Consider the following 25897-nt stretch of genomic DNA (forward strand, 5'->3'; position numbering starts at 1 on the left):
AGTTGTTAGACAGATCCAACAACCTCTACCTGGCCCAGAGAGAGAGTTATACATATCCACCTTGAACGATCTCACTGCGTTTCCTGTCATTGAAACTATGCATGACGACTATGTATAATACCATAAATTATTTTGAGTTAGTGTGCCTTCCCTTCACCTAAGGCTTTCGGTGCAGCTAGGAAAAAGTACAGACAACTGATGCCAATATGTTGCTCATAACATAAGAAGCCTCAGGCAAGATACGTGACAGCCATTGCTTGAATGGGAATGAACTCATTTATAATGGACAGATTGGCTACTCCCATTTGTTAGCTAAAAAAAACACAAAATGGAGACAACACAGTGTATTGTTCCTGGTTAGTGAGGACACTTCTTTAGAAATCCTTAATACAACTACAGATTGCAAAGAGAGTAGAATCTTGAGAAGGAGGCAAATCAAGACAATAGGAAGAGACTTGGCGTGGGGGCTCACACCTGTAATCCCAACACCTCAAGAAGCTGAGACAAGAGGATTACTTGAGGAGCTGAAGACCAGCCTGGGTAACCTAACAAGACCCCATCTCTACAAAACAAATTTTAAAATGTTTAAGAAAAGGAAGAGAAGAACTCGAACTCCAAAAAAGTAAACAATGTCAGTCTTACCCATCATTGTACATGCCAGTCATATAATTGGGCATACAGCAAGTACTTAGCTACTTTTTATTGAATGAATGAATGAATAGAATAGAATAGAATAGAGTAAAATAGGATAGAATAAAGGGTTTTTTTCTTAATAGAATTTTTTAAAAACCATGCCACGGGGGAAGTGAGAGAGGGAAGGTCATGTTTAACTGCATGAGTGGAAGATGTCCAGGGAGAAATCTTAGCTTGGTCATTGGTTTATCCCATCAATTCTTTAACATGTCTCTGAAACTGTAAATACATGACAGCGATCCTCTCACATCTCTTGCTAATGAAGTGCTATGAGATTGTGAGGTAGGCAGGATCCAAAAAGTAGCCATGATGCTGGAAATGATGATCGGTGCCACGTTTAGGTGTATTCCCAAGAGGCGGCACTTACAACATGTACCAGCTTCACTCATCATGAAAGGAGAAATTGTGGAGTAATGGGCCAGTTTAGCACAAGCAGCATATTGAGCAGTGGCTTGCGCTTAGTAGGAATGCAAATTGCCACAGACTGATTAATGCATCTTGAGATTACTGGGTCCAGGAATGCAATATTACTTCAGTTCTCTCTAATTACTGTATGGTTTGCATAGCATTCTGAGCTGCAGGAAAAGTGAATTTCATTAGACAATTCTCTACACTGTACTCCCTTATCCACTCACCCGACTTCATGTGTTGGGGTTTCACTTGCTTTCAAGATTTTGACAAACCTTTTGTCTGCATAAGCCTTGTCGTTTAGGATCCTGAAATCCTGGGTGCCAAAGAGTGTTGTGATTAATTCATATCCATCTCTAGATTATTGTGGGTGAGGTTTCTGAAACAGCCTACTAGATAATGAGGTCTCACTAATAGATACCATGAGGTGGGCAAGGAGGGTTGACTTATTGCGAAACTGACATTATAGGCCTAGTAAATGACATTGGGAACTCAGTGATTCAAAAAGGTTAAGAAAACTAGGCCATGTTCTCAACAATACATTACACGGCACTTTTGCTGAGCTGCTGTCTGTTTGCTTCTGATGGGGATAGGAAGGAAAAGTGCTACAAGACTGTGTCAGAACTACAACAAGCACGATAGAGCATAAAAAGCCAAGGAAAACTTGGGCCATAAAGGGCTTTAGGTGAAAATTTTCAACACTGAGAGTAATTGATATATCTACTAAATAGCTCAGGGGCTGCCATCAGAGCAAGCGGTAATAATTATTGTATTTATAAAACTCTCGCTTCCTCTGAGGTGCTCAAGGCATTGTAGGATAGCACCAAATAAATTAAATTAAAGCTTGAAATATTAGGAAAATGCAATGAAATCAACATTTCCAAGGAAACAGGAGAGCCCAAAAAGAAATAAAAGAAGACTCTTCTCTGGAAGAAGCAGCACTCAGCAGAGGGATGCTTTTGAGAAAGCAGAGAGAGCTCAGCCTCTTAGGGAAGGAACAGCCCCACTCTCAGGCTTCTTTCAACAGCAGATAAGGGGTCAAGCCCCATCTTTATTTGGATGATCTTCAGCAAGACTTTAACCCCCCTAAACCTCAGTTTCCTCATCTAAAAGGGTTCATATCACACTCATATCTACTACTTAAGATTGTTGTGAGATTTAAATGAGACTCTGTAAGTTAAGCCTGGTTCCTGTCACATGGAAAGGACCCAATACATGTTTGCCCTTATTTTAGCATGACCATGTGACACAGTATGCACAGCGGAGGACAGAGGCTGTAGGAGGACCATGAGTCAGGTAAATGGGCTAAATGGCTGAAGCAAGGCCGTGACACAGAGATGCAGAATTATGAGTAACAGGCATCTATAGGAGCAGACAGTTGGATGAGGAGTGCTACGGAAAGGGACAAACTAAGGCTGATCTCTAGCGCTCTATCCTGAGAATTGCATTTTACCACTCCAAGACTGTTGATACAGAAGCAAGATGAATATGGGTTGGTAAGGTGGTGGGGCAAGAGGATCTGTTTAATTTTGAATACACTGCGCCACTTTTGAGAGGAGATTCCATTAGGTTCCTACAAATGTAGCTTTGCTGCTGTTAGATATAAAGATGTGGTTATCATGGCTGAAAGCACAGCAGGTAAAGCCTTGGGCCTGGGTGGGCCATTGGACAGCATGTAGCCCAAGTGAGAAGAACAGAAGACTAAGGTGTGGAGGCCAACAGGGGAGAGGGAGCTGAGAATCAAACAGCCGTCTAGATAGACTGCAGCAAGGCAAGGGGAAACTCAGAAAGAGTAGCCTTTGCATCAGCTGGGGAGCAATATCATTAGGGAGTAAGCTCCAATCTCCATGGAATCCTTGTTGGATAGTATTGAAACCAGTGACGGAAACAATCGTGTCTCCTGATGGAAATCACCCCATGGAGAACAGACCTCGGGAGTTCACAGGGTCAGAGCTGTGCCTGTGGTCAGCATTAGGAATGTCTTCACATTTGCCTTGGTGATGAGATTGAGAAGAATCTGTGAAAGAACATTAAGTGTCTCCATTTGTGACAAGTTAGAGGGACAACATGACAACAGTAGATTTAGATTCTGGTTCTACCGCAGCCAAACCAATGGCCAGACACTCCATCAACAATTGTCACAGAGGCTCCATGGGCGATGTTATCTTGTGTAGAGTGCATTTGCATAGCACACGTCACCCTTAACAAGTTCACAGTCTAATAAAGAAATGTATTCTTTACTTGTATACTACTTTAGAAAATCCAAAGTTGGTACTACTGATAATTGCCATCTGAGCTCATGAGAATGCCCAGTCACTGGGCTGATGTTAATGAATGGTCCTTTCCACACAGTAAAAACAATTACCATATGCTGGGCTGGATTATGGCACCTTTTTATGGTATCATCTCATGTTATCACCTTACAAGAATCCCACCAGACAAGATTTATTAATTTCCTCATTTTACTGATGAAAAAAAAACAAAGCACAGAGAACACATAAAAACCAAGATAACAATGCAATTTTTCCAACCCAGTTGATGTCTCAGTCCAAATTTTTACCCACCATATTGTATTTTGTTCCTTCACACACATAGGGAAAGATTTGTCTTTCATCGGGGGCAAGAGAAAGAGCCCTGGAGGAGAGCTGGGAAAGCGGGGATTAGTCCTTGCTACTGAATTTAACCAGTGGCATGACCTTGGATAAGCCAGTTAACCTCTTCAGTTTCATGTTTTCCCATCTGTAAAATTAGGATAGTGGTTCTCAACATGGGTAAACAACAGAGACACCCAGGGGTTAACACAAACAAAAAAAACAACAAAGAAACCACGGCCTCACCCCCAGTAAATTGAGTCAGAATTTCTGAGAAGAAAGTCAATGTTGCTGTCACCTAACAATACCCCAAGTATCTGCAATGCGCAGCAGAGCTGAGAAGCACCGGCTAGGTGGCCTCCAAGGTCGCTTCTATCCCTAAAACAATTTGAGCCCACGCCTATGCTTGTAATTGGGATACAGTCCTTTGAGTCAGCTTATCCTGATCCTTTGCTCATAAGGAAAGCTTGGTGTTTGCAGTGGGATGTGAAGAGTCAGACTTTCTGAATTCAAACTCTGGCTCTGCCACTTACCAATGTGCAGCCTTATTGAGGTTAGTCCGTCTCCTCATTTCTAAAGGAAGGGAAATGACAGCATCTCTTGCACAGGGCTACTTTGAACATTAAATGAGATGGTATGCATAATGAGCTTCATTTAGTTCCTGGCTGCCACATAATCAGGTTTCAATAAGCTATACATATAAATAGTATTAATATTGCATGATAAAATCTTCCTGCTACTGTTTTCCCGCATTTGCGTCTGAAAGTTCAGCGACATGAGAAGCTATGCTTACAATCTCCCAAGACTAGACTAGCTAGGAGCACCCAAGTCATTGTGCCCCAGGAAAGGACCCCAGCCTGGAGCAGAAGAGGCCTTTGGGCCTAGAGGGGCCAGAGCAGCCCCCTGAGACTCAAACCCACAATCGTGTCCTGTGGCTGCTGCACTGTTCCAGGAAATTCCTTTTTCCTGAGATGCTTGCCCTTGGCTGGGCCAATGCAAATGGCAGGCAGGGCCTCTCTGCAGATGCTCCTTCCACTGGGCTCCAGGTGGCTGGTGGAGTGGCCATCACACTTCTGGTGATCGGTACTTTCACAACTGATCCTTCTCTTGGGGTGGACCAGGGGAGAGTTAGATAAATCATCAGTCCCTTTGAGTAGCTGCTCTTCCCTTTTCCCTCTGTGGTCTTCATATTCACTCTGGGTAAATATTACATGTCTATTATGCCTATGGCTCATAGATAGATAGAAAAACTCTTTCCTCATATATCCTCACACATGCTTCACACACACGAGATCACATCCACACTCCTCACACAAACACACACACATACACACTCATACACAAACACACACAGGCCCCACAAACACACTCACCACACAAATACACACTCCCACACAAACACACACTCACCACACAAATACACACTCCCCACGCAAACACACACACTCACATACACACACACAAACACACACAGGCCCCACAAACACACACTTGCCACACAAATACACACTTCCTACACAAACACACACTCTCACACATCCACACTCCCTCCTACCACGCTTCCCACACAAACGTACGCAAGCACTCACATACACGCTCCCCACAAACACACACAATGACACACATGGCCCACACAAACACACACGGCCCACACAAACACATACACACACACAGTCTTCCCCACATGCCCCACAAACACACAATCAGATCAACACTCCACACAAACACATACACTCTTCACACATACACAAGCACTTAAATACACACTTCCCACACAAACATAAACACATTCACATACAAACTCCCCATAAACACACAAACACATACACATTTCTCTGCACACACACACTCACATACACACTGCCCCACAAACACAAATACACTCATACACAGGCACATTACAGAAGGGACAAAGTACACACGCTTACACACTCCCACAAACACACACTTCCAGACCCACACACTTTACATTAGGAGGTAACATGTTTGAATCTCAACAAAGAAACCTGAAACCTACCATCTTTCTTCCTTGGACAGTGCAGGGAGAGAATTTCAACAAGGGTTGGATGTGGGTTCCCCAAGGGAAATAATATATTATAACTGCAGCTCAATTTCAAGATGAGCTTATTAAGTGAGATGAAAAATAAATAAATAAAAAGGTGCATCTGATTATCTTATCCTCTCCACAACAGCCATGTGGGCTCTGAGTGTTGGAGGCAAAACCCATGGGGCCCTTCCGAGGAGAAGCAGCCCAGCAGGAAGGTCGGGGTCAGAGCTGCGGAGGAGGGAATGGCAGGCTGGGTGCACCCCGCTGAGCACAGGGAGGAAAGCAGACACTGAGTAAAACAGAGGGATGGCAACCTGCAAGGGGGCACCAGGGGAAGAGGAGAGGAAGCGAAGGAAGCTGGGGGGAAGAAGACTGTGACAAATGTGAAACTGAAGGGCACATGAGCACAGGTGCACAGTGCACAGAGCTGAAGTTCAACATGAAGAGCGGGGTTGGTGATGCATGAGGGAACGGGATGGTCAGACAGGAGCGCACCTAAGAGAGTGAAATAGGACACCATGAAAAAGAACAGAAAGAAAGATGAAAATGGTGATAGGCAGAAGACGACAAAAAGAACATTTTGGGGGGAAAAGAAAAAGCTGCTGGAAAGACCAAAAGAGAAACAGCCTCCAAGAGCTAGACAGAAAACGGCAAAGAAGAGAATTGTCTATGGAGAGGAAGAAGGGTGTTCATCTATGCTCTGCTGAATCTGTTGATCTTCTCAACAGGGTGCTGCACCCACTCCAGTGGGGAGAATCCATCCACAACTGAAGCCTCACTGGAAGAGCACAAATAGCTCAGCTCCTCCTCACCTCCACTTATCCCTGGGCCGCCTTGGGCAGGCAGGGAGGAAGAGAGGACCCCACAGGGCTGTGAACGATGGGGGTCCTTTGCTCTCTGCATTGCTCCAAGATACTCTCTTTTCAAAACTAAAACCAACAGGAATTCCCCTGAATTGGATCTGCTCTCCCGTAACTTTGGCCCCTTCTGCCCTTAAGAAGTATCCCAATGTCACTGGCAGGGCTTTCCAGGCCCTGGGCCATCTGCTGTGGCTCCCCTCTCGGGTCCCTCCTCTCACCCTCCACCTTCTCTGAGTGCCCACAGGGGATGCCTTTTCCTTCTCTACAGGGACGCTGTCCCCTCCTCCCCACACTTGTCATTTTGTCCATAAGGTTTCACCTTCTCGATGCCACGCAGCGAATCCTCCTCAGCTCTCAGCTGGACAAAGCTTCATTTCCAAAGTCCCAGGGCTTCTCAGGAATAGGGGCTTCCCCTGGGTCTGGCACAGCCCCTGGTACCCATCCCAGCTCTCTCCCATTATAAGGAGCTACTAACTTCTCCAGTCACCTGCTCACATATTATTTCTTTGGGGGTAAGCAGGGCATTCATGTTCTGCCCTGAGTGTAGCACGATGCCTGGGTTATAGCAGAGTTTCAAGGAATATTTGATGGGTGAAGGAAGGAAGAAAAGATTATTGCTATTTATGCATCTTTCTTCAACCAGGTCTTGGGATGAAAGGTGAGGCAGGCGATTCAATGTGTTGGTAGGAGAGGGGTGAGGGGCCTGCTTCAGCTGCCTTCCCCGCCAGGCCGTGAGGTTCCTGCACCGCTGCAGCCAAGGCTGACCCTCGAGGACAATTCCTGGTGCATTAGCTACCACCTATGCTACCAGGACTCAGTCACAGGAAGCGTTTTCTGGACGAATAACTCATTTGCCATATGAGCCCCAGAAAAAGGTTAAAATAATTCCTTGACTATTCTACTGCTGGTCCCAAATGGGCCGCATGCTACCCTGCCCAAAGTAGGCAAAGGACTGGCTGCTGCATCTCAGGGAGTATCGGTGAGGGACGCAAGCCAGGCAACTCTTTAGAAAAATAAGGTGGGAGAAGGTGGAATAAGCCTGTGCTGACCCACTTAGGGGAGCAGCTCTCCTGCATGTCTGTTTCCCATTTTTCATTTGAACAACAGTGCAGCACCAAGCTCAGGGAGATGAAAGCCACACTGTAATCAGAAACCCAGAACACGCCTGCTCACCTATTTGACACAGTTCCTACTAATCAGCATGAACCTCATTTAGGATTTGATGTAAGAAATGTTCCCAATTTGACCTTTGGCTGCCTCTGGCCTTACTTAGCTCGTTGGGCTCAAGACTGTGATTCCCAATCCTGCCGCCACAAAGTGCCCCCCACCATGCCTGCACCTGGGTACTTCAGGTTTAGTGGATCTGTAGAGTGCTCTCCATTCTTCTTTTTATTTCTAAAAGGTTCCTCCAGAGATTCCAAGGCAGGTAGCAGGAATGCATGGTCTGACATTCTGTGATATCTCTGGTTTTGGTATACTCTGAACCTGTTCTCCTTTCTGCTTCCAAATATTTTCTCCTATTTAAAAGGCTCTCTTGGTTCTTTACCCTGTCTTATCCTATCTTATTGCAAGCTTTACCCTTTGTTCACACAACCTCATCTCCTGTTGGTGACATGATTTCATGTCCATAATCCAAAGGCCATATTCCCAGAATTCCAAACAGAAACGAAGTCTGGCACATGTTTTTCCCTTATTTGTAAATGTATAAACTTGAAACTTTTACAAAGGAGTAAACTTTAAATTTCATTGACTTACTTTCTTAGCAAACACACATGGAGAATAAACATGTCTCTTAGGAATAGGATCATCCAGGAAAACTGGGACCATGTGGCCACGGGACCCCTCCTACTCTTCCTGTGTGTGTGGCCTCCGGCCACGGATGAGCAGCTGGTCTAAAGCCCTGTTTGTCCAGACCCTTAAGGAGAGAGGGGGGTCTCCCAGTCAGGAACACAAGGTAATACAATCTCAGCCTTGTTCAAATTCTTTGTCATCCTGCTGCAAAACTCCCCTCATTCTGATGCCAGAGATCTTTCTGAAATACAACTCATTCAGTTTCCCTGTTCAACCCTTCCTGTAATTCCCCATTGCCTCCACAGTAAAATCCACACCCTAGGGATGGCAGAGATCTGGCCTTCTCCTGCTGTCCCAGCTGTGGGGCACCCCCATCGTTCCTGTTTTCTGTCCAGCCCACCACCTGGAGTGACCCATCTTTGGTCTCTTGGAGTCCTTCCTGCTATGTGAGTCATTCCTGCAGTCTGGTTCAATTCTTTATCTTGCTAAGAAAATGCATCCTGCAAAACTCGGCTGAATGTCACCTGGTCTGAGACTAGAGGGACCAGAACATTTTCACAGAAGTAACAGCAGTTTAGGTGCTCATGCTTGAACAAAGAGACTGAGCAAATGCTGAGATAAAATGATCAAGTTCACTTTATGGCAGGCCTTTGTTTTCATTCATTTATTTATTGGACAAATACTTACAGAATGCCCAGTGTGCACCAGACCCTGTTCTAGGCACTTGGAACACAATAGTGAACATGGCAGGCCAAGTCCCACCCTCATGGCACACATGTCACACATGTTCTAGAGGGAGTAAACCAGGCTACGACTCTCCAACTCAGAAATATCCATGATGCCAATAGGTGACTTACTTTATAAAGAAAAAAGCAAGGCAGGAAAGGCGCTGGGGTGTGATGATATGGGGTTGGGAGCTTTATTTTATGCAGGTGGTGAAGAAGGCCTCTCCCCTAAGGTGACCTTGAGCAGAGACCTAAGGAGAGCCCCAAGGACACCTGGCATGGGGCCCCAGCACAGGGAGCTCTAAAGCCTGGAAGCCAGGGCGCCGCCTAGGCGTATTACAGGCATATCAAGCACTAGTAGAGACAGGGTGGGAAAAGGGGATTGTGTGAGGAGGGCAGGCCAGGGAGAGGCTGGTGCCGCACCAAGGAAGACCTTTTAGGTCACAGAAGGGATGTTAAGGACTTAGGTGAGCCAGGAAGCAACTAAATCAGGAACAACGAAGCCTGTACAGAAATGCTTTCACTGAGCATGGAGAACAGATGGGGGATAAGAGTGAGAAAAGCAGACCAGTTAGGAAGAAAGCTGTGGAGCGCTCCAGACAAAGGTGACAGCAGGTTGGGACAGGGCAGAAAAGGCAGGACTGGGTAAACCTCTGAGTTCAGGACATCTGGCAGGACATGCTCAAGGCTGAGGAAGAGTAGGGGAAAGGAAAACAGTGAAGATGGGCTGCAGCTTTCGCATGCGCCACTGGAAGAATGGAGTTGCCATTTACCAGACAGCAAGGCTCCAGGAGGAGCAGGGCTAGAGCTGGAGTCAGGGGGTGACTGGGAAAGAAGGCTAGAATTCAAGAGAGCTATTTTGTACATTTGAGTTTGAGATGCCTATGAGAAACGTAGTGGAGATAAAACCCAAATTTGAGGGCCCTCTCCCAGTTAACAAGAAAACATTTAGCGATTTTAATCTTCAGCGTTTGTTTCACAATAACAAACCAAATCTCAGAGCCTGATGCAAGGCAACATCAATGGTTTCCTTTCATTAAAACCATATCTAGCAGAAGTGCCCTTCCCTCCCTGCTTCCATACCCTAGGGCCCCTGGGACAGAAATTTTCAATGTCAAAAAGTATCACCTTAGTTGTAAAATGTGGATGATTCCACCGGCTCCTGTAGATACCCAAAAGACAAGAAGCTGATGGCTCATTGCATTTACATGACAAGGGTGCATCTCCAAAGAGATTCTTTTTAAAAAGAAATAATGAAAAGGATAAGTGTTTCTTCATCTCTCACAGGGACAAAGACTAAATTGGGGGCAGATTTCCAATACCAATTTTTATTTTTCCTATTTCCAGCCATTCAGGATTCAAAACATTGAAGGCCATTGTATTTGTTTCCTTTTTCTTAACACAGTTCCATACCTTTAGTTGCTTAACAAACAAGAGAAATTGATTCTTTGATGATTCTAGAAGCTAGAAGTCCAAAGATCACTCTCACCAGGCTGAAACCAGGGTATCAGGAAGGCTGTGATTCCTTCAGAGGCTCCCGAGGAAAATCTGCTCCTCGGTGCTCCCAGCTTCCGCTGGCTGCAGGCATTCCTTGACTTGTGGCCACATCACTGTATTCCTAAAGGTCAGCATGTTCACATCCCTCTGCTCCTGTCTTCACACTGCCTTCTCCTCTGTGTGTTTTCCTATCAAATCTCCCTCTGCCTGCCTTTTATAAGGATTCATGTGATTGCATTTAAGGCCCAGGGTAATTTTCCTATCTCAAATTTTTAAACTAATCCCACCTGTAAGGACTCTACCATGCAAAGTGTATTTTGGGTTCCAGGGATTAGAATCTGATATCTTTGGCCATTATTCAGCCTACTACAACTAGTAATGAAAAAAAAAAAAAACTGAATCATTTTGCTTAACAATTAAAATATAATTAAAAAAAAAAGAAACCTTATAGATCTATTATATAACAAATAGTCCCTGAGCTCTATTAAATTCCAGGCACTGAGGATACGAATATACAAGCATACAGGCCCCCTGACCTCAGGAAAAAAACAACATAATCAACCAATCACAGGCAAATGCCAAATTTTAACTGTGGCAAGAACCAGAAAGAAGGGCAAGGGTCTAGGTCCTGGCGGAGGTGGGAGTGGCACTCGTGGCCTGGGAATGTTCTCTATGGATTATAATGTTCTCTAAGGATAAATAAGACTGACTGGGTGAAAAGCAGAAGAGAATTCCAGGAAGAGGGAAGGAAACGTTCAAAGGACCTGTGACTGGAAAAATAAAATACACTAGAATGAAAATAATGAGGCAGCGTGCGGCATGAATGAGGAGCAGAAGTCCCCTGGAGTCTGGTCTCAGGATTATCAATTCCTTCATAAAGAATTGGCTCTCTTAGACCAAAGAAAAGTCCTTGAGGAACCACTAGATTTGGGTTTGAAAAGATCACTCAGGCTGCAAGTGCACAAATGAGGGGTAGGGGGGAAGATGGGGCAGCATCGCTAACTTCCTTCTAACAGTTGGAAGCTGAAATGCCACACTACTCAATTTCAAAAGATTTTTCTATTTTCCTGGCCTTCTGGGACAGCAGAGCCTGGCACCCAAGCTTGCAGACATCATTCTCAGCCTGGGGACTCTCTGGCATCTGTGAGAGCTACTGCCCTTCCACACCCTACCTGCACCCCACTCTCTTTGCATGTCCCCACTGTAGGGACCCATTTCATCCATCTTTGTATCCATTCCAACCTCTATTTCAGGACTTGACACGTGGTAGTTTATGTGTGAAAGGGGGAAAAAATCAAAATTTCTCATCTTTCTTTCTCAGAGTAGGAAGAAATGGCTTGGCCAGCCTAGTCCTCAGAACGAGGAACAGTGCTAATGCACATGTGTCCTCTGTGAAGTCCAGGTTTTAGGACAATAAAAATACCATAAAACATGCCCAAACAGAATTGTAAGAACACGGGAGATGGTGGCAAGAGAGCAGAGGAACAGCACCAGGTCAGAAGTCTGGAAAGTCAGGAGCAACAGAGCTCCACGGAAGGGGCTGAGGGTGGGGAAATGGGATGCAATCCAGATAGGTTCCTGGGAACAGGGACCCACATCAGCAGCAGGACGTGTGTGCATTCCCGTCTAGAGGATTTGGTCCATATAAAGAAGCAAGAAAAAGGCAAATGGGTGGAAGCACCTTAATGGATGGAAGCCTTTAGGGCTGGTAAATGATCCCAACAATGAGGGGCACTGCTGAGCAGCCACCTTCTGCTTTAGGGCTGGTAAATGATCTCAACAATGAGAAGTGCCCTTCTGCTTCCCTGCACCTACTTGGCATCTTTCTGCAAATCAGATTATGGGACACAAAACCACTTCTATAAAAGGTATCTAATTGGGAATATCTAATCTGGAATAACTAAAATAAGGAGATCCTTTTTCCAGGTAATTATCAAAATTCAGACTGTAACCCAAAACTCTTAAATCCTGAAATTTACTTCTTTCTACTAAGCCATTAAATCCCCAACGGAGCCAACACCGGGTTCATTGTGCAGACTCCCAATTAATCACAGTAGAAAGCACTACTTGCCAAGTGAAAATCCTCTATTTTGAATTCTTAATCCCCCCACCAGCTGAGTTTACCACAAAGACATGAATATATAATTGAGACATAAAGAAAACATGCCACCAAATTAAACTGCCCTGATTTTGCATCAATAAATTCTTTCTCAAATAACAAGAAATGAAGATCTCTCAAAAGCAAAGTGTGGTGCTCCAAAAACTCCAGGACTGAATTCCTCGGCTGAGCCAAGCTCTAGCGGAAGCCAATTAGATTTCATATCAACATTAGACATTTATTTACCACAGGCGACATTCAACAGGAATATGTCTCAACATATCCTCCAAGTGGTGACACCTCAAAGCCTAAATTAGCCTGCAGACATCAGAAACAGGGAGTCTTCTCATTTGTATGTGGACTTTCAGGTAGGAGGCTGCTGAGGACCTGGGGGTTGGGGACTGTTTCCTGCAGCTGTCACTCATCCTTGGTAGCATCCTCACCCTCCCTGCCATGATCATCACCATGACAGCACAAAACCCAGTACCACACACTCTGTTTGCTAGGACATAAAGAGACGCAGCTGAACTATACTATGGAATAAGAATCATTATTACAAATTCAAATGTTAAGACATGCATTTACTGATTTTGACAATTGACTCTTTGGTGGAAAAGTCTTTGGCTATCTTTCCCCTTTGTGTCTTAACCATGCAAGGGGCATAGAATCAGTTGGGACTGGATGTGTTCTTTCCTTCCAATATATATTCTTTCCACCCAAGGTTTATTGACCCCAGTGTTTGTTATGTTCTTTTCCACTGATATCTTTTGATTACCATTGTCAGAACAATCTAATGTGCCCTTCCTTGAGAAAGAGAAGTAGCATTCTAGCAGGACAACAAGAAAAAACAAGCCTGTTGGAAGCGTGTCTGGTTTCACCTGAAACTGAGATGCAGCCTGCGTTTCTGGCCATATACTGAATGATCTCACCCCAGGAACTCTACCCTGTGACCACATTAGCGTCCTCACTGTTCCAACACACCATTGCGTTCGGCTTTCCAGGCTTTGTCCACAATTGCTCTTGTTTGGGACGCCATTTCCCCTCAGGTCTCTAAAGACACTCTACTTCCACTGAAGACACTCATAAAATGTCACTTTGTAGTTTTGACCAATCCTACAGGTAAATTCAATCACTCTATTTCAGTGTATTCATAGCATTTATACACTCACATATCTGAATCCCTGTTACCATACGAGACAGATACTTGTTAGTATAGTGGTCTCCTCTGCTGGACAGGGCAGGAGCTCTGTCTGAATCTTTGTGTCCCCAAGACCTAGCTTCAAAATACCGTTAAATGGAATTCAACAGAGTCAGCAGACTGTCTTCAATCTGACAAGAGACGGATGGAAACCTTCCTCATCAACTACTCCCCAGGCCCTCGGAAGCTACACAGTTTAACTGTATTAAGAAGAAAAGAATGACCAGAATCTTTGGGTCTTTTGAGTGTCTAAGAACCTTCTCATAACAGTCATGGCCTCCAACTCAGTGATGCTTCTCTTAATATTGCTGTGTACACACTCTGCTGGGGTGACCTTGTGAAACTGTTAGGAATACGGTAATGAGGAAATTTTTGGATATATTATAGGATTAGACAGATCTGTAGTGGTGGGTCATGAGACCATAAAGAGACCTCATCCAACCCTTAATTAAGAAGATTTTCTTCAAGTGCAGCTTGAATAAATCAGCACTCTGATATGGGAATGGGAGTCTAAAGGGATATATCTTGAAAAAGCTGATTATTCAGGATCTGATGTTTGTCCTTTCCCAAAAATAAATGACATTTCTCACTTGGAAGCTGCAGAAAGAATCAAGATCCAGAAGAAATCCAAGCTACATTTCTCAATCCTCTGGTGTTAGAATCCGTAGCCACTCAGAGGCAGCCCAGACTCCCTGGGGAAAAGCACCTAAGGGGTAAGAACTCAGTGGCAGCTTACAATGTTCCCATGGGAGCCCTAACTGCTTACCTGGAGAGATGTTGCCTGATTTCTGTAAGTGCTTGCTGTAAAGCAATAAGGGTCATCTAAACTTTGTGCTCCATTCTCTATGAGTGGGTGTGCTAGGCTAGAAAAGGGGACCCTATTATGATCTACTCTTCTGCAAAAGATGCCAAGTTTTCCAAAGTCTGTAGAGAATATGAGGACCCCTTCCTAGCCATACCAAAAGGAAAGGAAAATGCCATTATTAAACGAACATGACTTTTACTCTGGCATTTTGCTGAGATTACTTCAGTCTTTACATTTGCCCTACTTGGCTTAGCAGACAGATGATGCTTGGGGTGGGCTTACTGAAATGTTAACATTGGTCTAGCCTTTCTGTCAATTTTTGTCCTTCTGTTGTCAGTAAGTGCTTCAAGAAATTTTAAAACTCACCAGGTAGAACAGAGTTGCCTCATCTGCATGCTGTCTAGATATTGCACATCAATTTCAGGTAAAATGCCCTACTTCCTTGTCATTCTCTAGGGTGCTTTGAGGAGAGCTCCAATTTTGTGGTGGAATTTAATTTCCTGACTTTTTCAAAGTTCTATCAAATTTAGATGCACAGTCTTATGACCAGACCAAATATACATTTTCATCTATTTCTTGAATGGGACACGAAAAAGAGAGGTCATTTGAAAGCAGTCTGGGATGATAAGTATGCCCCACTAACTGTCACACGGGGCTGCTGACATCTGGAAAACACAGATGTTCTCAGAAGGTGACTTCAGTCTATTTAGAATTGGATCATGATGTTTTCCTCTCCCATGGACTCAGCTTGAATGGGAAGTGTTGGTGCAAAGATGTTCAGAGCTCTCCGGGAGCCTTGCCCTGCCAAAAGGGCATGGTGCTTTCTGGGTGACATGTCTGGAAAGACAGAAAGCTTTGCTTTCAAAGTAAGGATTAGGTCACATTATTTCTTTTGATATTTTGTGTTTCAGATTTCCTTCAGTTCAGATTCAGAGTGAGGAGGGGTCGCTGGGGTGTAGGTATCCAGAAATTAAAAGTTATTTTTCCTCTTCTCTGAATCATAATAACGAGCTTTGCTTTGCTTTGCTTGACAAGGTCAACTCATTATTTAGGATTGGAAAGAAACATGGTTGTATATATCAGGTGGGTAAGAGACAGAGGGAGTCAGAAGCAGGGAGACAATCAAAGGTAAATGAGGGGCTGATGTGGCCATATACCCATTATTTTCAAGTCACTGCCTGGGCTGGGTGTCTCCTAGTGTAGTCCCCTTCTCCCTGGAATTAAGTGAACACATGAAGTGAACAGATGCCCTGGCTTCTCTCCCTCATTCCTGCCCTATTCCATAGACATTTGTGTTTCCCTTCTTTACCTGAGCTTCAGAGCTGTTTGACTCCAAAGGCAGGCAATTAACTATCAAACAATAGCAGGGATTTTCAGATTAATTCTGCCCAGCAAGAAATAGAAAAGCTCATTTTACCAAACAAAAGGGAGGGGCTGATTAGATACTCCAGTGACAAAAGAGAAACTTAGATAGGGCCTAGAAAACAGATAAAGAGGCTAGAAGCTTTTTTAAAAAAAAAAAATTATTACACGAATATCCCTATTTTTATAAGCACTGTATTCTACTGTTCTCTGTCATCCAAATGTGTCTCTAAGTGAGACTGAAGTCCTGCAGGTTCACCAGTCAAAACTGAAAAGTCGGTTTTCCATGCTTGAATAAGGAGGGCCTTTTAATATTCTATGGACAACTAGTACACTTTTGCTCTCCCACCATTCATGGGTTCTTAGAAACACAGGCGGGGCCTTTCAGACGTCTTCTCAAGCTGTCCTTAATTTGGCAAACAATTCCTTCCCACTGAGTGTTTGATCCACTCTGTTGTCCAAGATGTAACCTGTTCACGGGAACAATGGAGACAGAAGTAGGGCTTTTTCAAATGTGCAAGGTGCTCGGTTTGGTAGCAGGATTAAGTGAGTGAAAGGAATAAAATATTCGGCTAGACTCCAGACACAGCCACTTATTAATTACATTTATTAAGCAGAAAACCCTAAGGTCAAAGAGATAGTAATCATTAGACCTAAATGTTAATACATTTTAGATGAATCTCCCTCACTCTGGACAAAAAGATTATGTTCTGGACATGCAAATCCATGGGTGGTATTTCTTACATTTCACATTTTGAAGGGAGTATTCAAGGTATCTCAAAATCAAAAGTCCAGGTATCTGAACTCATTCCCCTCTGCTGATGAATCAGTTTTGCCATGTGATCTGTAGATACATTAGTGTTCATCTCTCCCAGAGCTCACTGGTAGAAATCTCAGTGTCCTGGGGGAGTTGTCACCTCCAGGCTCACACTTAACCAACCCCTGAACTCTGCCTCATCCCCTTCAGGTACATCTTTGGACTCCAGAGTCTTCTCTCTGCCTAAGGTTACCTAGGAACTCCATTACTCCATCTTTTTCAACAATTCCCTCTTGTTTTTAAAAGAGCACCATCTTTTTGCAATTTCCATCCTGTTTCCAAAATTTCACTCTCCTTTCCATGATATACCTGGCCCTTCACGTCATGAAAAACTATTCTAGCTTTAACTCCTGCTGATCCATATAACAACCCTTTATAGCACAACCCAACAGAGCTTTTACAGTGGAAGTCCACATAAATGTTCTCTCTCTGCACTGTTTGATACAGGAGTGCAGTAGGTTGGGTGTTTGTTCCCACAGACCTCATGTTGAACGTTGATTCCAATATTGGAGGTGGGGGCCTAACGGGAGATGTTTGGCCATGAGGACGGAGCATAAAGAGATAAATGCAGGGGGTGCAGCAGGTGAGTTCTTGATCTATTGGTTTCCTCAAAAGCTGGTGGTTAAACAGAGCCTGGCACCGTCCCTGCTGTCTCTGGCCTTTTCTCTCACCATGCAATCTCCGTGCATGCTGGGTCCACTTCACCCCATGCCATGAATAGAAGCAGTCTGAGGCCCTCTCCAGAAGCAAATGCTGGTGCCATGCTTCTTGTACAGCCTGCACAACCATGAGCCAAATAAACCTCTTTTTTTGTGAATTACCAGCCTCAGGCATTCCTTTATAGTGATGCAAAATGAATTAATACAAGGGAACCCCAGTCCTACATAATTATGGAAGCATTTCAGAGTAGCTAGTGTGACTGAAGAAGTAAATTTTAAATGTTATTTGGTTGTAGCTAATTTAAATTTAATTTTAAATAGCCATGTGGCAGGTAGCTACTTAGCTCAGTTCTCTTGTCTCCCCCTTTCTGCTGCCTTCTCCTCCATCTCCCTCTCACAGTGGCTCCAGGGTCACCCTCCTCCCCAAGGATGGCCCTTGCTCCTAGCTTGCCCCAGAGACCTGCCCCATGTGGTGGCCTTTGCATCATGGCTGTCTGCAAGAACTAACCATATCAGATCAGAACCACAGAGGCAGAATATCCAGCACAGAGAACTAGGGGGTAGATGTGATATTTGTCAGTAAGGGGAAAGACACAACTCCAGACCTGAAGCAGCTTGCACAATGCTGTGAAATGTCATTACCTTCCTTCTGTGTAGGTTTATTTATATATGAAGCTGACTACATATACATAAATACACATACTCACGGGCAGAATATGAATTTAGTTCCTTTTTGTTGCTGCTGTTTTTATTTCTTTTTTTAAATGATCATAATACCATTTTGAAAACCTAATATGCCCAACTTTTATTCCAGAAGCACTGCACTCAGGGCTGAATGGCAACTTCAAATCCAGACAGTCAGCTTCTGCTAGGCGAATTAGGGTTTATATTCGGTATAATAAATGATCCCAAGATAAATATATTTGTTTTTTATTTCTTTTTTTTTTTTTTTTTTGTAATCCAGGATGGTGGTGCATCTTCTTTCCAGTACAGAAACACAGGAGTCTGGCTCTATGTAGTTTGTCTGATTACTTTGAAGAGGGGGTCAGTTTGGCTCTGAAAAATCTGTGGTCCTCTATTCATTAACGTGTCGATAATACTCAGTCCAGGCATATCGACAGCGGATTAGCTTAGGCTGGGTCTGTGTACAAGACCAATGCCTTTTTTAACCCAGCTTGTTTCCAGATCAATACACCCATCAGCATTCGAAAATTAGCCCAAGATGAGATTCCAATACTTGAGGTGGTGTGTCATGGGAAGAGGGCACCTAGCCAAGTCACAGATGTAAACGCCTAGCTGGGGATTAGACATTTTCCATTAGCTTGGACATGAGTGAAGATTGATGTAGACTCCATCCTCCCACCCCCTCCCCTCATCTCACCCCCACACACACCCAGTCCTCTCTCTCGGAGCCCAAAGAAAGCCACCTGGCTCTAATTCTAGTCATTTGCTTCAATAAGCATTTATTAAATGTTCACTTTGTATAAGGCATTCTGCCAGGTGTTCAGGGCAGGGGTGTGTGGGGGTGTGTGAGTGGGGGTGGCCGAACAAAGAAAATCACAAAAATATGATCCTTGTTTTCAAGGAGGCTTTAGCATTTTCACAATTCCTTCCGTTTTCCAGTTCCGTAAGACCCTACTTCCTAAAGCAAATGTCTATGATAGCTCCTACTTCCCAGTCTCTCATTATCAATGCTTGGTATTCTTTTCTCAACAGTAAGTGTGCAGGGGTCGGGGCAGGGCAGGAGGGGAGCTGAGCAATGGCTTCCAAAGCACCACCTGGTAGACTGTGCAGATGGTGGCACTGGGGACTTCTCCATCGCCCCCCAGAGTGGAGATTCACAAGCATTTTTGGTCTCCTCATCCGCAATACAAAATGTATTTTACATTAAAAAATGTACACAAACTGAAAGAAAAATCTCACGTGGCAGCACCTACCCGCTCTTTGTAATATACTCTGACACCTTCTGTGCAATTCTATTTTCCTTAAAAATGCTGTTTGCATGCATCAGTTCAAAGATATTCATTTATAGAATCAATTTTTAAAGAGCCATTGTAATTTCCTTTGGGGAAGAAAGAGTAAACAAAATATGATAAAAACTTGGCATGACCAAACTTGGGCCACAGCGTGAGGGGTTCCAGTGCCCCCTGGCATAAGCTCTGGCCAGAGCCAGGTCCAGCATCAGCGTGTCCTCGGGTGTCCTCTTCTCAGTCCTGCTGATCCTGCCTTACTGGACAGTGCTGATCGCGACCCTGGCTCCTCCTTCTCCTGCTGTCCAACAGCCGGCCGCCCCTTCCTTCTTCCAGCTCACTCCAGTTCTTCTTTCTTTCTGAAGCTGCCTTCCTTTGTATTCTGTCTCTAACCAATCATCCCATAGCTATTTACCCTTTTTTGAACACACTGACAAGGGGGCCAGTGGAAGGAGCCCCTAGGAGAGGATTTTGTCACCCTGGAGCTGTTTGTCCCTGGCTGAAGGGGCCTGGGGTCAGGCTGGGAAATGGCTCCAGCACGGGAGCTGGCATGGCGCTGCTCAGGGGCTACGCTGTTGACATCACAAAATAAGATATTTGGCCCACTGTAAAAGATGTTCAAAAGACTTAAAAATTGTAAAGAGTACTAAAAAAGAAAAGAAAAGAAAGTCAACAGCTAATAATGAAATAGCACTTGTGTGTGCCAGACCTTCTTCTAAGTGTGTTCTATGTCAATACGTGTACAATTCAGTCCTCACATTGACCTGCTTTACAGAAAGAGAACCCTGAGACATGGTCACAACTTGATTAAGGTCTCATAGCCAGAAAGCGACCAAGTGTGATGCCAGCTCTTGCTCACTAACTAGGAATCCTGCCACCAGGTTAAGTGTTGTGTGAATGCCCAGGACTGGTTGTGCCTTGCAGGAAGAAGTGAGCTCCATGAGCTCCATTCCATTCCCAGGGTCTAGAGAGCAGAACCAACACACACACACACACACACACACACACATGCGTGCGTGCGTAAACATGCAAAGCTTCAGAAGCCAGGACGCTGGGTAGCAGAAGAAGGCTGGCAGAGTTGGGATGGAATCAAAATGGGGAGAGTCAGACACCAGTACTACTAGGGAGAAATGACACCCCAAACCCCTGGCTGGGAGATGAGAGGAGGTTCAAGTGAGCTAGAAACAAGCAGGCACTTGTGAAGGATGCAGTTGAGGACAGTGCCCATGCGTCCTGGTTGGCTCTGCTTTCTTCCAAGGCTGGAGGCGGGCGTGGCACACCCGTAGCTCCAAAAGTGCATTAAAATTCTAGTTTTAAACATAACACAGTCTTGAAATTGGATGAAATCTAAAAACAACAAAAACTAAAACTTAGAGGAGAAAAAGCCAAGAAAAGCAATAATTAAAAGATAATTTTCAGAGAAAATATAGTATTGGAACAAAAATGAAAAAAAAAAATCTTAGTTCCTCTCAATGAAATGACTGGAAAATTTAGCTTCTAACTGCAAGACGACAACCAGAAATGTATCTTGGACCCTGGACGCATAGAACAAGGAGAACTCATCTCTGCTGAGGATTAGAAAAAAACGCTTACCCGAAGGCTTTCCCGGCTAGCCATCCAGACCTCTCCACCAAGCCATGCCCACCTACCTTGCACAATGAGGTGGACCCTAGAGGTCTTTGGGTGGTTGTCTGTCTGCACAGAGCAGGTGTATGGGCCCTCGTCATATACATCCACATTCTGGATCTCGATGCTGTACTGCGTTTGGGTGTTGCTCAGGAGGACCACGCGAGGATCCAGGCACCACTTGTCATTCCCAGCATAGAGGATGGTGCTGCGGTTTAGCCAGGCCACCCGGGTGACCCGGTTGTCAATAGTGCACCTGAAGAGAAGACCAGACAGGTATGTCAAGGGACTGAGAGACAACAGCAGCCATCGGGGGTGGGGGGGTTCCTCACGGCAAGGCTAGAATATCTTGTCTTTGTCCCTTCCCCCAATATATACATTTCCTTGGATTTGTCAGGGGTAGACTTCTGGAACACAGCAAAGGCCTTGTGAGTTATAGCCTCAGAACGCTGCTCAGTGCTTCTCAAACCACTTGAGCACAGAACCACTTCAAACAGGATTTCAGTTATAACCTGGAGGCATCTTGCATGCCCGGGATAACTGGATACTTCGAATACTACCAGATCTCCCTTTGCTCAAGGGTTTCCATGATGTGGGTGATGACAATCCTTCACATTTATGTCTAGGTGTTTTGGGTGCACTAAGTCATTCAATACTTGCACAACAACCCTATGAAGAATCTTTTATTGAAAAAGGCCTTGAAGAGCAGGGAAACGAAACGAAACTAGTTCTCCAAGTCACACAATAAATACGTGTTAGATCAGACGCCCAGCTTTTAACTACTAAACATCATTCCTCTCATCTCAGAAGAGCAGATTCCCACAGAAGGCTTCTGCAGTCAAAACTAAATACAGACCACCACTGTTGCTATTCATCTTCATTATACCCAGGGGCAGAAATGTTCAGTTACTGCTAGACTAAAGCCACTTTCCAAAATCTCAAAACTGTCTGAACATATAAAAATAGATTTTCTTTCTTTTATTTTTGCATCTGGAGTCCTTGAATTGTGGAAGCTCCTTTGTCTTTTCTAGACTTTTAAATTTCCTAGCCACCCTAGCCAAGTCCTCATTGTGTCTTTCTGTCTGTATTTATTTCCCTCTCTTGCTACGGCAAGTCTGTTCCGTGGCCTTAGGCTAAATTCACAAACACAGTGCCCTCATTCTGACTATAACACTGGAAATAACAATGTAGCATAGTATGTATAAGGATGCCTCAAATGTATACATTATTTTGCGGTGTACAAAGCACTTTTGCAGCTCAATGTCTTATTTGATTTTTTGCAACAAATTTGTGAGGTTGATACTGGTACTCATTCTTTACTTTAAAGATAAGGACTCTAAAGTTCTGAACAGTCTGGTGACTTGTCCAGGGGATGAGAGCTAAAAGTACAGAAGTCAGATCTCTCAGCTAGGTCTTCTAATCCCTGGTCTTGTGTGAGCCTCATAATGTGCAAAGGTGAAGTTTTCATCGGGGATGGGTGATTGCTTCTATTGGATTCTCAAAATGGTTTGTGGCCATAGAAATTCTACCAACCGCGATTGCACACACCTGCTTCTTCAGGAGGCCCTTGTCCCGATGAGACATCCCGTACCATGCATTCTTTCTGCTTTGCTTACGTAAATGTCTCACCATTATGGCAAGACCACTTCGGTGCTGATGGATAGTTTGCTGAGAGCTCTTGTGGGAAAAACTGCCTTACAAGAAACATCTTGGCACAGGTGTCCACAAGTTTTTTGCTGCTTATTTCATTTTGTGGCAATGCAGATGAGAGCCAAGCTCCCTCTGGCACCATTCTGACACAGCAGGGAAATGAGTGAAGACCTAACTTGGGGAAGTTCAGAGGAGTATCTCTCAAAGTAAACATGGACTACTTATATTAGAATCATAGGAGAGGTTTATTACAGATTCTGAGTCTCACCCTCATCCTACTGATTCAGAATATTTGGGATTTTATAGCAACATCTCAGTTGGGTCAAACACACACTAATGTTTCAAAACCACTAATAAGAAGCTAATATGGGCCCCACAAATGACATAAGTTGTGGGGCCCAGTGCAAAATAAAAACACAGAGTATTTTGTTCAAGAATGACTAAGGATTTGAAGATGGTGAGAACAGAGCATTAAAACCAAGTGCAGGTGTCTATGCAAATAAAGTTGTGAAGCCAACTCTGCATGTTTCTCAAGCTTTATTGTGTACAGGAGCCCCCAGGGATTTCGCTGAAATGCCAATGCTGATTCAGCAGGTCTGAGGTAGGGCCTGGGATTCTGCATTTTTAGTAGGCTCTCTGGTGATGACAGTGCTGATGGCCTTAGGTCATTCCTTGAGTCCCAACTACAAGTTCATTATCTAGACATGCGTTTTATGCACCTGAGGGTTTGAGATGCACTGAGCTAGCACCGCACTGCACAAAAGTGTGGTTAGCAAACCAGCAACATCAGCATCACTTGGGTAGGAGTTCATCAGAAATGCAGAATCTCAGGTCTCATCTCAGAGATAACAAATTTGAGTTTGCATTTTAATAAGATGTCCAGGTAGGTTGAATGCACATGACGTTTGAACTGGTCAGGAGGACACTCCAAGCCTTTCTTGTGACTTTGATGACAATTGACTCTGAGGGTGAATGAGAAGAAGAAAAGTGCAGTTGATGGCGGGCGCACTGACCCTGTACCTTCCCTTACACTCCTTGGAGACCCCATGACTGTCATCTGGTACTGCCTTGTCTAAAACATGAATTTGGAACGACATAAGTTTGAAATGTCTCAAGAACAAAAACACACTTTGCAGCTTGCTTTGCTAGTAATGTATCCAGGATCATTTGTATTAATGACCTGAAGGGTGGCTACTGCTCTGACCTTCACTTGGGTTCAAAGAGGGAACTGGATAAATTCACATTCACGGTCAATGTCAATTGACTACATGGGCCCACTATATGCACTATTTTATCATCTCACAAACTTGGTTGGGTTCTCTTATTGCCAATTTACAGACAAAATTAGCCGAGGCTAAAAAACATTAGCCATATTGACTAAGACCATGCTGATATTAAACTGCAGAACCAGGATTCATGCCAGTTTTTGTTTTGTTGTTTTCCAAACTTAGTGTTCTTCTAGGACGTCCCAAAAGAACATCGAAATCCGTTCTTCTCAAATTCACCATGCATCAGAATCACCTGGAAGACCTAATTAAAAAAAAAAAAGAATACTGGGACCTCACTCCAAGGGTTTCTGATTCAGTATGCCTGGCAGGGTATGGGAGGCTGCATTCTGACATAATTCCAAGTGCTGTTGAGGCTGGTCTGGAGAGTTCCCTGAGAACCTCTAACTTAAGTATGTGTTTCCTGGCAAAATGAGAGCTGCAGAGTGAATAGGCAGTAGGGAAGGACCCTGGTATAAAACAGTTTTCCAAAATTTTACAGGAGAGAACTTTCCTGTAACCCATATGTTCTGAAAAACCAGAGGCAGAGTCCTTTATTTTCTCCCCCAGGAGCTGAAATCTGACAAGTCCCAGATGAGTGGCCACGGAGCAGGAAATGCTGACTGACAAACACTAAACGGCTTGAATAATTATTTTTGATGCCCACAACGAGGGCATCTCACCACCTCCTGATGAATACGAGAGGACTGTCCTGAGCTTCTTTGTGAGCATCTAATTATTGAAAATTGACAGAAACGGAGGCTGTCCCCCAACGCCGCACTGCACTAAGGGGCCACAGAGGTTCGTCTGCAGATGCATCACCACTCTGAGCCCAGCCAATTTCCAGCATGGTTCTGCGGCCCCTGTAATATACTACTCTGAGAAGTTGGCACAGTTCCAGCTGCGGTTCTGAGCACATCCAAGGTCACGTTTAGATGTCCAAACTGTCACTGCTGGGTATCAGTCTTGCTGAAGCCCCATGGAACGAATGCCGGCTTCCGCAGAGATGGATCACAAAGGTACCTCGGTGGCCAACTCTGTCACCTACTCACCCTGCCCCCATCTATCTGTCTCATTTATCCAGTCTCCACAACAATACAGAGGACACATCGCTCCTAGGTTAAAAAAAGAAAAGTGAAAATGAGCGTAATTGCTCTTCCAGCCACAGAGAAGGCTCTGGAGGTGGAAAATTCAGACAACCAGTTCTCTCTTTTCAGAGACAGCCCTTGACACCGTCCTTCTACAAAACTGCTCCCGAAACACGTTATGGTATCTCACCTGCCTCAGGAAGGTGTTTAACTTTGGTGATTAAGTCAGAGTGGGTAAGGTTTCAGACTCCACTGTCCCTGACTCATCCAGGCGAGTTGAGCTGGAGATGGCCACTTGTCAGGTGTTGGGGGATAGTCACAAATCAGTACAACGTTGGCCAGCAAGAGGCAGGAGATGGGCAGTCGGGTAAGGGGGGACGTTTCTAGACCAGACCTGCAGAGTCTCTCCTCTTTTGTCCACAACCTCCAGATTTACCACCCTCCCACCCCTGGTGTCCTCTCTGCCCATCCTGACACATATATGCAGAACAGAGGAATAAGCTTTGTACCCCCGAGGATTCTGGACTGGGCCCTGCAGTGCCAGCTCCCTGCTGTCCTCCAGCTTCAATGCTTGCCCTCCAGTTGCCTCCACACCCCAGCCCTCTGGCAGTGACCATCAGCCTTCTGTGTCTCTGTGAATGGTTTTCCCATCAGCACCCCTCCCGTGGCCCTCCCCTCCTATGTGTGGCCTCCGTGAACAGCCCATGGCCTAGCCCACCCAGCATTCCGGCAGAATCCAGACAAAGA

At 44.6% G+C, this 25897-nt stretch overlaps 1 protein-coding gene across 8 annotated transcripts in view; it reads right to left on the bottom strand.

Moving 5' to 3' along the window:
* NTM (neurotrimin) overlaps window positions 1-25897 on the bottom strand; it is a 972209-nt gene that overhangs the window by 179943 nt on the left and 766369 nt on the right. For all 8 annotated transcript variants that reach the window (XM_037735935.1, XM_017523245.2, XM_037735970.1 and 5 more), the window contains one exon: window positions 21171-21403. In XM_037735935.1, the coding sequence (XP_037591863.1) occupies window positions 21171-21403 (233 nt within the window). The remainder of the gene's footprint in view (window positions 1-21170; window positions 21404-25897) is intronic.

The sequence above is a fragment of the Cebus imitator genome, unplaced genomic scaffold (assembly GCF_001604975.1).
Source record: "Cebus imitator isolate Cc_AM_T3 unplaced genomic scaffold, Cebus_imitator-1.0 Scaffold0, whole genome shotgun sequence".
In the NCBI taxonomy this organism is placed as follows: domain Eukaryota; kingdom Metazoa; phylum Chordata; class Mammalia; order Primates; family Cebidae; genus Cebus; species Cebus imitator.